General features: G+C 47.8%; 1 protein-coding gene across 1 annotated transcript in view; it reads left to right on the top strand.

Moving 5' to 3' along the window:
* Nucleotides 1–7,475: 7,475 nt before the first annotated feature.
* PPA2 (inorganic pyrophosphatase 2) overlaps nt 7,476–13,185 on the top strand; it is a 35,800-nt gene continuing 30,090 nt past the window's right edge. The window contains exons 1-4 of the mRNA XM_032186192.1: nt 7,476–7,593; nt 8,237–8,503; nt 10,220–10,284; nt 11,961–12,005. Coding sequence (XP_032042083.1) covers nt 7,476–7,593; nt 8,237–8,503; nt 10,220–10,284; nt 11,961–12,005 — 495 coding nt within the window. The remainder of the gene's footprint in view (nt 7,594–8,236; nt 8,504–10,219; nt 10,285–11,960; nt 12,006–13,185) is intronic.

Here is a 13,185-nt window from a genome sequence, read left to right on the forward strand (position 1 = left end):
AGCCCCGCAGGGGCTGTCGTGGCAAATTGCTGCGCTCTGATGGCAGCGAAACAGCTGCTCGCACTCACTCCCCCTGGCTCAGCCCCCGGGAGAGCCCTTATTATCCTATTTGCTAGCAGTGGCCCCTGGCACTCAGGCGCTGCCTGGGGATGCCGCGTCGTGCCGGTCTAATCAAGCTCGTGTCAAAACAGCAGGAGCTGCTGGCATCTCAGCTCGGGCTGCCTTTATCCTGGCAAGAGCCCCAGCAGCCGTCAGCAGCCATCGCGGTGATGCCAGGCCCCGCAGCCCCCTCTGCTCTCAGCAGCGGGCTCCCCACGGCACAGCTGCCCTGCTGCGGGGCTGCCACGCGCTCGCCGCCACGCGATGATGCTCACGGACACCTGGCAGCCCCGGCCGAGCGTGTCACTGCCACACGGCATCCCCCCAAGGGCCACGTGGGAGAACGTGGAGCAAGGATGCAATGCGGCGCCGTGAACTCATCTCCAGGGTGTGTTTTTGGGGAAGGGGCTCGCTGGGATGCTGCCTCCTGATCAAAGCCCTTTGTTTCTATGAGATGAGGAAGCTGTTGTGCAATTTACTGTGTCCAGCTGCAGCGCCGTGCCAGTGCTGCACAAAGTGTCCGCTCCGAACACAACCTGGCAGAGGACTAAAGCAGCGACGGGGATACCAGGAAGAGCTCGTGCAGAAAAGTCACGAGCTGCGTAGGCGGTCCCCACGTTGCGTCCCCTCTCCTCTTTGCTACTCCCCGAGAAACCCTTCGGTTTTGCAAGACGCAGCACAAAAGCTCCCCGAGAGGCACAGCAGTGGTGGGGAGAGGAGCGCCCGGGGAGCACCCCGTGACAAGCGTCACGTCTCTGGCAGCGAGTAAACAGATGAAGGTGGGAGCTGAGGGGAATCAGCTGCCCCGTTTCCTTACAGGGGGACTTCCTGAGCTGGTTTGTTTTTCCTTCCCCAAGCCATGGGGGTGGTAAAACTGGTTTAAACAGTCACCACCCTGCCTGCCCCCCTCCCCGGGGGAATCTTGTTCCCATTATTCATGGCAGGGAGCATCTGAAGCTGGATGGAGGAGCTGGTCGGGCTGAAAGCCCCCTCCCTTCCCCCTGGGCTATTTTCCATCTGGATCCGCTCTCCTGCTTTAGTTCCTCACGCAGCAATGCCAGCAGCTGCGGCAGGGGTACATGTGAGCAGCGTGCCCGAAAAACCCTTTCCCCCTGCTAGGATCTTGTGTCTTTGGCACGGCATGGCCACATCATTTGGAGAAGCCCGTGTTGTGCTTCTCCGCAGACACAGATCCCAGCATTTCTATGAGACTTTATTATGTTTATTTAAATTAAGACTGCTTTGGGGGAAAAGTGGGGAACATGCTTTGGCTGGGTGAAGGTGGAAGAAGAAATTCTGTGAAATTCTGGGCTTTGCAGGCTCCGTGCCACGTATGCAGAGCTGCAGCCAAGTTAGGATAGGATAGTTTGCTCAGGTGTTTATTACAACAGCAACCTGCCCACGTGCAGAAAGCTGCCTTCCTCTAGCTCCACCACACACTACAGGGGCTGACACGGTTTGTGTTCACTCAGCAGGGATGTGGTTTGCTGTTCTCTTCGTGCCTGCAATGGTTTGCCCACCCTCAGGCGCCAGCAGTGTTCCGGGGGCAGCCAGGAGCCCAGAGCTAGCGTGCAACGCAGACTGGAAATGTGGAGTCCCTCCTGGAACCTCAAAATATCTCCTCTGTGCCCCTCAGCGTGGAGAAGGCTGAAAACAGCACGCCTGAAGTCATATTGCAGGTGAGTTTTAATGCGCATCTTGGTTTATCTGTTCTCACATTAACGCCAGGGAGAGCTTAGACAAGTGGACTGTGCCAGCGGAGTCTCGTCTGGGGCTGGCAACCCCCTCGCGATCCGCAGGCAGCTCCCGTTCCCTTCCAGCCATGGTGACAGCTTAGGGCCGAGCTCTATCGGCGTCACTAATCTGTAAAACAAGAGGGAATACCTGGCACCTGCGCGGGCCAAATGCTCTTTTACAACTACCGCAAACACCCCTTTGACCCCTGTGCGCTGGGCTGAGTTGGGTCTCCTAAGCAAATCGGAAGGCGGTGGATGTTAGCACTCACGTACGAGGTATTTACATGGAAGCCACTCCACTCGAGGGGCAGCACAGGTGCTGGTGTCAACATGGAAAACATCGGCGTTGCGTTCCCAAGCAACTGCGGTAGACACACAGAGGAGGTTATTGTTAAGTGCTCAGTGCTAACCTTTATCTCCATCCTGAGCTATAAACGAACCAGGAACGCCATCGAGACCGATGGCCATTAGGCAGGCAAACAGCTGTTTGTTTTGCTTGCTGCAGCTCCTCACAGCTGTTAGAAAACATTTCTTTGTAGCCGGGTATCCCGGAGCCCACGGGCACGGTGCTGGCGCGGGCTGACTGCCGTGCTCACCCCTGCTGCTGCAGTGACCCCCGGTGCCCCTTCAGGTTTGCTCCCAGCAAAAGGCTCTGTGTACAGAGCCTCCTTATGGGGCTGCACCGGGATGGCACCAGCCAGCAAGGATTTCCTGAGAACTGCCCGGGTCCAAAGCCTGCGTGTGCTGCAGGAGCACCAGTGGTCAAACCGCCCAGCAGAGCGCACGCTTTCCACGGCAGGGGGAAAATCAGGGAAAAGGGCAGAGGGAAAGTTTCACTGCGCCCCTTTTGGGGCTGGTAAGACAGAACTGCTGCCGAGGGAGAAGCAGAGGATGTGTTATTATCACAGGGCCAACACCAGAAACCTTCCAGGATGGAGCATGGTGTGGCCCCATTCCCTTCTGGGCCCGTCTGCTGCTGAAGAACCATCGCTGTCATTAACGGTAGATTAATCACTGTGTTTAATGACACGAGTCCACAGGTGCTCCTCGTCCCTGATTCCCTGCATCCTTGGAATCCGCTCTCCTCTTCCCAGAAGCAATTACAGCCAGCAGAGGATCAGCAGGGTGCAAGGGTACTGCTGCAGAAAGCCGTCACACCCCCTCCACAGGAGGAAGGTGACAGTGACAGGCGCGGATGTCTCCATTAGGCTCTCCCCACAAGCACACCTAGGTGCATACAAAAGCCAGCCCGCGCCTCTTGTCGCTCTGCCTGCACGCGTTGAGCCATAGCAAAGATATCTTTTGAGAGACAAAACGCGGAGGCTTAGATAGTGATAAGAGCAATCACGTGAAAGGCCCACCGAGGACTTTGAGCACTGGGAAGTTGCGAGTACGTTCACCCTATCTGTCTGTGGCTATAATTGTAAGATAAGAGCAGAATGACAGATGAGGATGAAAGCAATAAAAATGGAAGACTTCAGGCTAGGTAAAACTGGAGCCTACACATTGATTTTTCACAATGAATGATTCAAAATTACTTTGAAATATACATAGGGAAAAAAAACTTCAAACACCTTTCCACAGTATAGAGCGAGAAGAAAGCCTGTCTTGTAGGTGGAAAGTTATTTTGTGTGGCAGTGTCACCTTCCCTCCGCCTGCTGATCCTGCCAGACTGGTGATTCCAGTAGAGAAACAGGTCTTTGGAAGCTGGTGCGCAGCCACCGTTTCTTTTAGCCCTGCCTCTAGTGTTTTTTGTCTAAATATTTGGAGGAGAAATTAATAAAGTGTACGCCTCCACGGGTCAGCAGGGCTTGAATTGCTCTCGGCGTGCCATCGGATCCTTACAGCCACGCGGTGGTTTTCGAAGGGAAATAACCTGACTCCGTTGATCAAGTAGATGGCACTGTGATATCAAAGCTAATGAGGAAAGGCGAGAAAACGAGCAAGGAGGATAAAAGTACAGGAGGAGGAATCTTCATTATTATGTTTTAATGTAAAATAGGGGGTGTAGAAATTACCAAAGATGAAATAGTTTCTGAGGAATCCTTTGAGAATCTTACGTCTGACAATTCAAAAATTGAGAGGGGAAAGGAGCCTTAAGAAGACATAATTTTCATTGTACGTCCCTATTTTGAACGCTGATAGACTTGCAGCCTTGCACTGGAACTTCACGTTTCCTGGCAATGCTTTTTGAGCTTAATTAGAACCTTTTTTTCCCCTGTCTGTTTCTCCCTTTTTGTGTACATCCACCTATGTGGAAGAACGAATTAAAAGGAAGGAAGACCATTTGGTGATTTCTCATTTGCAACAGGCAAGTTGCTCTGCAGTAAACAAAGATAAATTTTTAAAATCTTAAATCAAGTTTCAGTCAATAGTTGCGAACACGTTTGGGTGGAAGTTACAGTAGCTGAAAATCCCTGCTTCACAGGGCGTAACACGAACACAGTACAGATGTCTAGGAAGGGAGAAACGGGCGCATCCAGCAAAGCTTGACACGGGCACCATGTCCTCGCCTCTCGAGGACTTGGCTTTCTAGGCACAAGTCCAGGCAGAGCGGTGGCGTGCCTGCCCAGCTGGCCTTGGCCATCAGCACCCGCTGCAATTAGACACTGCTGGCCAGACGAGCGCTGCCTGGCTGGCAACCCTGCCCACTCACACCGACTGTGATCTGCCACGGGAATCCTACGCTCCGTTATAAGCAGCCTAATGAAAAGCATGGTTAAACAAACAAACAAACAAACAAACAAAAAAGAACTAGCAGCTCGGAGAAACAATTTATTCAGAAAAAAATAGGCTGAAAACTTGTCATCTTCCTATACCTCATAGTGAATATTATGACTAAAAAATAACTTTGCATAAATGTTGATGATCAGCAATAGGGTAGCTGAGGTGAGTTCACAATCTGTCCCAGTTTCTTTGGGTCTTTCTTCACAGCGAGATGGAAAGTGATGTAACCTGATAAGGCTCACTCTATTTACTGAAATACACAATTTCTTCCTCTTATTTACACAATGTAGTCTTTTGCTGCCATCAGGTATTTGTCAGCACGTACAAGTTACCTGCTGCACCAGGGTGGCTGGAGCACAAGGACAGCGGTCCACGAGCGCAGGCCTTTTGCACGTAGGTAGCAGTAAAGCAGAAGGCTGGCAGGAATCAATTCCTTCAGATTAATGGTTTTATAAGCAATGGAGATAGAAGTTACATTGCAGCAAAGTTAACGAGAGTGATGTAATCTCCAGTCAAGAGCAAACACACTGAAATAGCACATAGTGGTACTAACGACATTCTTCAAAGCCTTATTAGCTGGAAGGATGAAAATGATTTTCATTCAGGAGGAAGGGAAATTGTTCTTTTTATGATTATTTATAACATAATAAACTGTTTTCTGCATTTAATTTGCACGGCATTTTCACTGGCAAAACATACGCACAGTTTCATAATACATACATGAAAGAAAGGAACGTAAATGTACACTGCAGAGTACAAACTTAAAGTAAGGGTGTCCTTCAGGCTTAGGTGATTATACTGCTGCTGAGTCTTTGCTATACTCCACTGGTATTCTGGTGGAATGAGATTCACCCCTGTGCAGAGGGCAAGCATAAAACCTAAGTACCATGTAAGCCCTACTTAAGTCTGATGGACCTGATTCTAATTCCATTGAAATAAATAGCAATATTTTCATCATCTTTCAGTGGAAGCTGTTTCAAGGTCAATAAACGGGATCGGCCCTATATACACCTTTTGCTGGCCCAATTGGAACGATACTTGAAGTGTTTGGACATAAAATGTTTGGGAATACAAAGAAGTGAAAAACGACCTTGGTAGTAAAAACCATAGTGATTTAAGAGAATTTGAGTCATGTAGATACCAGAACCAAAACATGTATTTGTTCAATAGATTTAAGAGTATGAAGTGAATCTGTTTTAACAAGGAAGCTGCAATATCACCTAAATCTGACTTCAGGAGTACTGCGTGTACTTCTGCCATGTTCTGTGTACCATCATGCATAATACTGAGAAACACAGTTAAATCTGTTCAGGGCTTTATTGTTATTATTTCTGTAGGGAAATTTAATTAAGAGAATTTTAGAGTACTAAAACATCAAGTTCTCTGCTTTCACAACGTTAACAGGGTTTGTACATGTTTTTCCACCATATCATCCACCCTTGCTAGGTAACAGGATGGCATCTGTTTATGCACCTAGAAAGCGCTTGCACTGGAGCTCATTTATATTTCATAAATTCCAAGTGTTTCACAGATGATTTCCCATTACAGATGAGAAAGCTTTAGATAAGACCACACTAGGCAAAGGAGAGCTCTGCACTCAGACTTTGGGCATCTTACACTGACTCTTGACCACAGCTGCATATTTCACTTCCTAACTTGTACGAGTAAATAAATATATGTTGGGTTTCTCCTAGAATAACACTACAACCAACTGCCAACTTTGCAAGAATAAAAATACTGTGAATACTGCATGTGCACTCAGTAAATGATTTTCAAAAGCTCTGAACTTCCATAAATGAAACCCGCATTCCTCAGACCCAAGCAGAGGTGGAAGGCTAGGCCCATGACACATTTGTTTTTATCCTTGCATGTTTCAGCAGCAGGCCAACTCAAAGAAAATGCTGAATAGGGTTTTTAAAATAGAGAAAGTTTCTCTCTCTCTCTCTCTTTTTTTTTTTTTTTTTTTTTTTTTTCCCACGTGAAAAACTGATGATTTGCCCTCTTACAAACCCAAAACATTAAGAACTTCAAACGGACACATGAAGAATTTCAACCCCCAAGTGTCCCATTCAGGAAAACCTTGCATTCAGGGTGAACTCAGGGATGAAAGATGCCAACACCTCTGGCAAAACACCAACAACTATTTAGCAGCTTCTGTGGAGGTGGATAATTGGCCTGCCATTCTGTTCTCCTGGAGATAAGCCTGTTGTGACAAATTTAGCAAACAATGGCTCAGAAAAAGAGAAGGAAGGAGACCATAACTTTTTATCCAGAGCCCTTACAGTAGGGAAAAACCCACCCACTAGCAAACAACTCTGAAGTCTGGAGTAGCTACTAACAGGTTTAAGGAGTACAGGCAGGAGCAGTGATGGAAGCTGTCGGGGAAGTCTCCCACTCCATTGTAAAATAAAGCTGGATCCTTAGGACGCACGCAGAACAATCCTGATGCTTGTAAAACCTTACCTACCCAACAGTAAAGGGGACAAAGAAAGACCAAAAGAAGTTATATACCTTTTAAATTGGATGGAAGAGATTGTCTGAGCCTTAATGCTGCAAATGAAAAATTCCCAATAAAGTTTTAAATACCATATAAAATAAATCTTCCACGCAAATATTCCACAATAATTCAAATCGGAGTTGAAATTCAAAATTAGTATCAATCACCAAAGACATTGGCTTGGGATGTATGCGCGACAACAGTAACAAAAATTGGCCTGCCTCAGTTTCTCCATCAGTAAAACGAATGCAGTGATTTCTGCCCCTTTTCGGGGATTTTTGAAAAATCCATGAAGAGAAGCAACGCTCCAAGAACCCATACTGGTAGGCGAAACACATATGAAACCCTCCTCAAGGATCAACAGAAAGAGACCGGTGTCCAAAGCCACCAGTATTGCAGGAATCGGACTGCACATAATGGGGCAAGCTTCAGAACCACTACAACCTGAATACAGACGAGAGTCTATTTTGTGTGATTGTGAGGTTCAATATAAAAATATTATCTACCTGTCGGAGCTCATCTGTGGACGGCCCGGTGAGAGTTGTTTGTGCTGAGAAGAAAGGTTGGATTTTAGGTTGGATATTAGGAAGAGCTTCTTTACTGAGAGGATTGTGAGGCATTGGAACAGGCTGCCCAGGGAAGTGGTGGAGTCACCATCCCCGGAGGTCTTCAAAAGACGTTTAGATGTTGAACTTATCGATACGGTTTAGTGGAGGACTTGTTAGTGTTAGGTCAGAGGTTGGACTCGATGATCTTGAGGTCTCTTCCACCCTAGATAATTCTGTGATTCTGTGAAATGAACGCTTCTTCCCCAAAGGAGCGGGCAGGGGGTGGTCCTCACACCTCAGGTGAGGGTGGCACCCCTGCCAGGGTCACCCCTCATTTCGTGTCCCTGCCTTCCCCCGTGTCCCCCTCTTCCCTGAGGCTGGGAACAAGCAGCCCCACAGCGAAACGTGACAAATTCCCAAGGTAAATCCCAAAGTAAACGGGGGGGGAGCGTCTGGACTCGGCAACCCCCCTTGGGGACAAGCCGCCTCCGCCCGCCTTCACCACAGGGCTGGTGCGGGGCCGCGCCGCCATTTTGGGGCTCGGGGCCATGGCTCCCCTCAGACGGCGGCGCGGCTGGGGGCGGCTCCCCCCGCTCGCCCGCAGCTCTCCCCGCTCGCCGGCGGGGCAGGAGGGCACCGCTCCCGGCCCCGGAGGCTCCCTGCCCCGCCGTGCCAGGGCTTCCAGGCGGGGCGAGGGGGCAGGCGCAGCCCCGGCGGCCGCAGGAAGGGGAGGGAGGCGGCCGCCGCCATCATGCGTGTGCTGCCGGGGCTGGGGCGGCTGCTGCGGGCGGCGCGGGGGTGGGGGCGGCCGCCGCGCCGCTGCCTCAGCGCCATGGCCCGCTACGGCACGGAGCAGCGGGGGCGGCCCAACTCGCCCGATTACCGCCTCTACTTTAGTAAGTAGCAGCGCCCCGGGGCTCCGTAAAACCCCCTCTCCTTCCTTCCTTCCTTCCATCCTAGCCCGCCTCGGGAGGGGGGCGCGGTGGGGGAGAGGCGGCGGCGGTTCCCCGCAGAGACCCCTCAGGCTGGAGGAGGCATCGCCCCGTGCGTGAGGGGGGAGATTTTGTGTGGAAAAGAAGGGCTTTTCCCGTCATGGTTTCCTTCTAGAGGGGCTGCTGGGCCTTGAGGGCCGCTGTGTGCTGCGTGGCCGGGCCCCTGAAGCTCCACAGAAGGTGGAGAGGTGCTGGGGGTGCCTGTGGCAGCCTGGCTGGCGGGGGCCATGGCAGCCTCAGCTCAGCAAGCAGCGTGGTAGCATTCCCTGCACCCTGTGACAAAGCCAGTCCTCTCTCAGAAATGTCAAAAAAACAAAAAACAAAAACAAAAAAATCTCAGGGCTCAAGTCGTGAGGGACCTCCTAGGCCAACATCACTAAGGGGCTCTGGGAGAGCAGCCCCCTGGGGGCTGCTCAAAGCCCAGGGAAATCTGGTGGCGTGCGGCCTCGGCGTTACGCATTTGGGTCATAAAGCTGGCTGTTGGAATGCCCCTGGTTTCGCAAGCACCCTCTCGGTACATCTTTGGGCCATTAGCTTCTCGGGAGTTACATCTGACGTCCGCTGGCGTCACGCACCCTGCCTGTGCTGCCCCGCTGGCGTGCGAGGCGCGGAGCTTTCGTGTGCTGCAGAAAGTCACGTTCCCCAGTAAAAGCAAGCAGCCCACCACTAAACTTTGTTTTATTTAGGAGGAACATCTGGGAGGCTGCCAAGGGCTGTGAGAAGCAGCCTCGCGTGTTCCTCCGTGTTGAGGTGGTCCAAGGCTAAAAGAAGTCCTTTGTTTTTCCATTTACTGGGACAAGGGGTGCTAACAAGGGGGAACTCCTTGAGATTAGTGTTAGTACTTTGTGTTGCTGCTGCTGCTTCTGTTTATGCATCGATTTGTTGCAGTACTTCGGCTTTTGGTACATTGAAAAGTTTCTGAGTAATTTGAAATGTTTAAGCGTGCGTTTTGTTCCTCCCTACAGTGAGAACAAGGCTAAGGTGTAGACCAGATCCCCATTAAGCACTAAGTTATTGTCAGCTTTTTCATTTTTTTAAGGTATCGTTTCATTTCTAGGGCCTCTGCAATTATCCTATCTGTCACGTATTCTCTTGGATAGACTTGGGCCTAAAATGTTGGACAATTGTCTCTTTGTGAAATTTAGCTTAATAGAAACGCAGTGAAGTTTCTGGGGCTGCACTGCCAGGAAGCCCAGGTAAATTCACTGATTGCTTATGGAACTCCACACCTTTTTTTTTTTTTTTTTATCTTTTTTTTTTTTTTTTTTTCTCCACCTGTTAATGGTTCTGTATTGCCAGGGAGGAGGAGAAAAGAGAATGAAAGGATCTTCTCAACTTTTTCATAGCTTGTATTGCCAGGTAGGAAGGACAGAAAAGTATGGCATTGTATACCGAAGCAATAATTCTCATTCTAATCAGTCATTGTCAAGCAGTCAAATACATTGTCCTGCACGGAGCTTATTTTTTGGTCTTTGGAACTACAATTCAGGAAAAAAGAAGTTTAATTGATGTATTGTGTCACTCCTTATCCTTGTATAATGCATAACAGTTCTTAGCAATGCAGGTGTCTTACGGCATGCATTTAGATTTGTAATGCTACTTTTTCGTTGTGTTTTTCAGAGAATGGAGATGGTAAATATATTTCCCCATTTCATGACATTCCCCTTTTTGCTGGAGCTAAAGAGGTATGTATATTTGTATATTTGCCTTGCGACAAAAGTCATTTCTGAAATGATAACTGCTTTGTTGGTACTCACTAGGTAAAAACGCACTTTTAAAAAAGAATATTTAGAGCATTTGAGACACAAAATCTGTAGCATCAGAAGGGGCCATTTTAATCCAGGCTGATTTCCTGTGTAACACAAGCAATATAACTCCAGCCAACTTTCTCAGCTGAGTTCAGTAACTTGTAATAAAATGTAGTAATAATAATAAGGGTGTGAATGACCCTAGGTGTCTTCTTAAGACTCCAGGTTATTGAGGGTGGGGTAAACCCTCATGGTATTTTGTGATAATTCTTCTCTATGTTTAAGGCTTGTGTTTGTGCTCTAGAACACTTTTTATTGTTACTTTTTAAAAATGGTATTTTCCTACAACTGCAATTAAATGTATGCGTTTCCCCGCTGTAGGACATCTACAGCACATACTTTTGTGGCTTGTGGTGTATTTTTTTTTTTAATTCCCAAAAGGGGGAGCGTAATTGGAAGCCAACAACAATGCCCAAGAGAGAAGTGGTAATCGCACCTTTGGAGAATTACAAGGCGTGAGGTGCAGCTGAGCACTTTCACGTCTTGTTAGCCACACTCCCTGGAGTTTCATTATAGCAATAATGAAACGCCTGCTTTATATGTCACCGGTGGGAACTGCCAGTCTTTGGGTTAGCCTTGGGTTTGCTTATTATGGTTTGCTCGTTACACAAACATTTTGGGAGGGTTTGGGCCCTTTCCTTCACTTGTTGCTGGGACGCTATGGGTGACATGACTGGTGTGAAAGGTCAGCAGCTGTACTGCGGTTAGATTTAGAGTTCTGAAGTAATGAACCAATCTCTTCAGTTATTTAAACTGAGAGCTTAAAAGTATGGATGAAACCTTTTTGAGCAGCCGATCTAAGCATGGTAGTTGGCGGAAGATGTGAGCCTCGTTCAGAGTCATTACCGAGATGCTCTGATCAGTTGGTGCTGTTGATGGAAGAGCAATGGGCGTCTTCACCCATGTGTTACGTGGTGGCTGACCCCAAGCCCAGAGTTTAAGGTTTGGAGGGACGGATTATGGTCTGTGGCTTCTCTGTGGATTAAATTACAGCACAGCGATGTCTGATGAAGGCATAGAGCCTTTGATTTTGGCTGTGTGAGCAAGGAAAGAGCTTTCTGTGGGACGTAAGGGGGGAGCATGAATGGGAGTCATCATGAAGGTGTGTATAAATTTTGCTTTCTTTGCAGGAGGAGGAGGTAAGGCCTTGTGTGTTACATTCTTTCCCTCCTCTGATCTAAGCATTGTGGACTTTAATTTTATAGTGGGTAACTCCAAGCCCATTTTCCATTCTCTGTTCCGTTTTTTATCTTTTTCAAGTGAACAAAAGGGTGACTGATGTGTTTTTAACCAGCTGATGCCTAAACTGCTGCTTGCAATTAAGTAGCTGGGAGAAAGTGGATGTGTCCATGTGCGTTTTTATCTTCCTCTGCCAACACTGGGAAGGTTATAATTCACAGTCAAACAGGACCAACTACCTGTTTTTAAAAGTTATAGTTCAGGCCTTTATACTTGAAAGAGGATGTTCAATTTGCATTTAAAACTAGTAATGTCTGTATTTACGTGAATACAATATTGTTCTCTAATGCTCCTTATTCGTACTTTCCCTACAGGATAAAGAGATTCCTGCAAAGAGGTCAAAGACTACAGCGAGCGAGGTACAGCTAAGTTCTCCTTTTCTCTCCCTCTTTTCTCTCCTTCACATCATTTTGCTGTTCTGCAAAGTGATCTTTCACTGAATTTAGTTGACATATCTTCAAATGCAAGTCTTTTAGGCTTAAAGGGATTTAATATTCTCCCTTTGAATGGGCCTCAAATGTCAGAATTCTTTTATTCATCAAGATGTTCTCAAAGACAAACACTTTTATACCACTCTCTGAAAGGTTCATTATGACTATTGCTGCATAGATATGTAATCTTTTTTTTGCAAAAACATTTGCAATGAAAAACGTCCATTAATGAAATATTCATTATGCTCTGGCTGGGGTTTAATTTTGGTATGTATACAAAACTTCAGAGATGGCAAGTATGTTAGGGCAGAAATGAGAATTGGTATCTGCTTTTCACACCTGGGGGTGTGTCACTTTCAGTGCTCGTTTGGAAAGCCCAAAGAGAGAAAATCACATCTGCTGATGGTTCAGCATTAACCAAGTGCTAAAGCTGAGCCTAGAAGCCCAGAGAACATGGCAGGTCTGTTCGAGCTTTCTCTGTGAAACAAGAATTGTTTATGCAAACGCCCTTTCCAAAATGTAGCAATTTTTTTTTGCAGTGTTTGCCTTGCCCCCCCCCACCCCCCATCTTCTCAGTATCTGTTTGCCAGTCATGTTGCAAAACTGTAACTGCCCCTCTAATGTGAAAGAAGTGTCCCAACTGTCTGCATTCCCACAGTTTTGCAACTACTGTGTGGCATACTGCTTCTCGTACCGTACGCCAGTCCCCAACACAATCTTGCTCTGTGCATTTCCTCTGCCTCATGATTCTTTCAATCTGTGGTGCTTCCGTAACACTTCAGTTTTCCTGCTGTTTGGTGCCCATTTAAGTGCTGTGTGAGATGTAGGATCATGCCTGATAGATGAGTTGTTGAGGAGAAAGAGTATGTCCCAAGAGCCTTTCTTAACAGCCTGGCATCATGAATTCCCAACTACTGGCCTTAAATGCTGTGTCAGTATCAGCTGGTTGCAAAGATGCAGAGCCTGTTCTCTGCAGCGTCTCAAAGTGCTTCTCTCTGTGTGGTGGGAAGTATGATGGCTTGTGTAAAACTGTTTCTAGTTCCCTTTTTCAGATGTCTCGATCAGTCTGTAAACAACAACAACAACAAAAGCCTGTGAAGCTGAGCAG

The sequence above is a fragment of the Aythya fuligula genome, chromosome 4 (assembly GCF_009819795.1).
Source record: "Aythya fuligula isolate bAytFul2 chromosome 4, bAytFul2.pri, whole genome shotgun sequence".
NCBI classification, from domain to species: Eukaryota; Metazoa; Chordata; class Aves; order Anseriformes; family Anatidae; genus Aythya; species Aythya fuligula.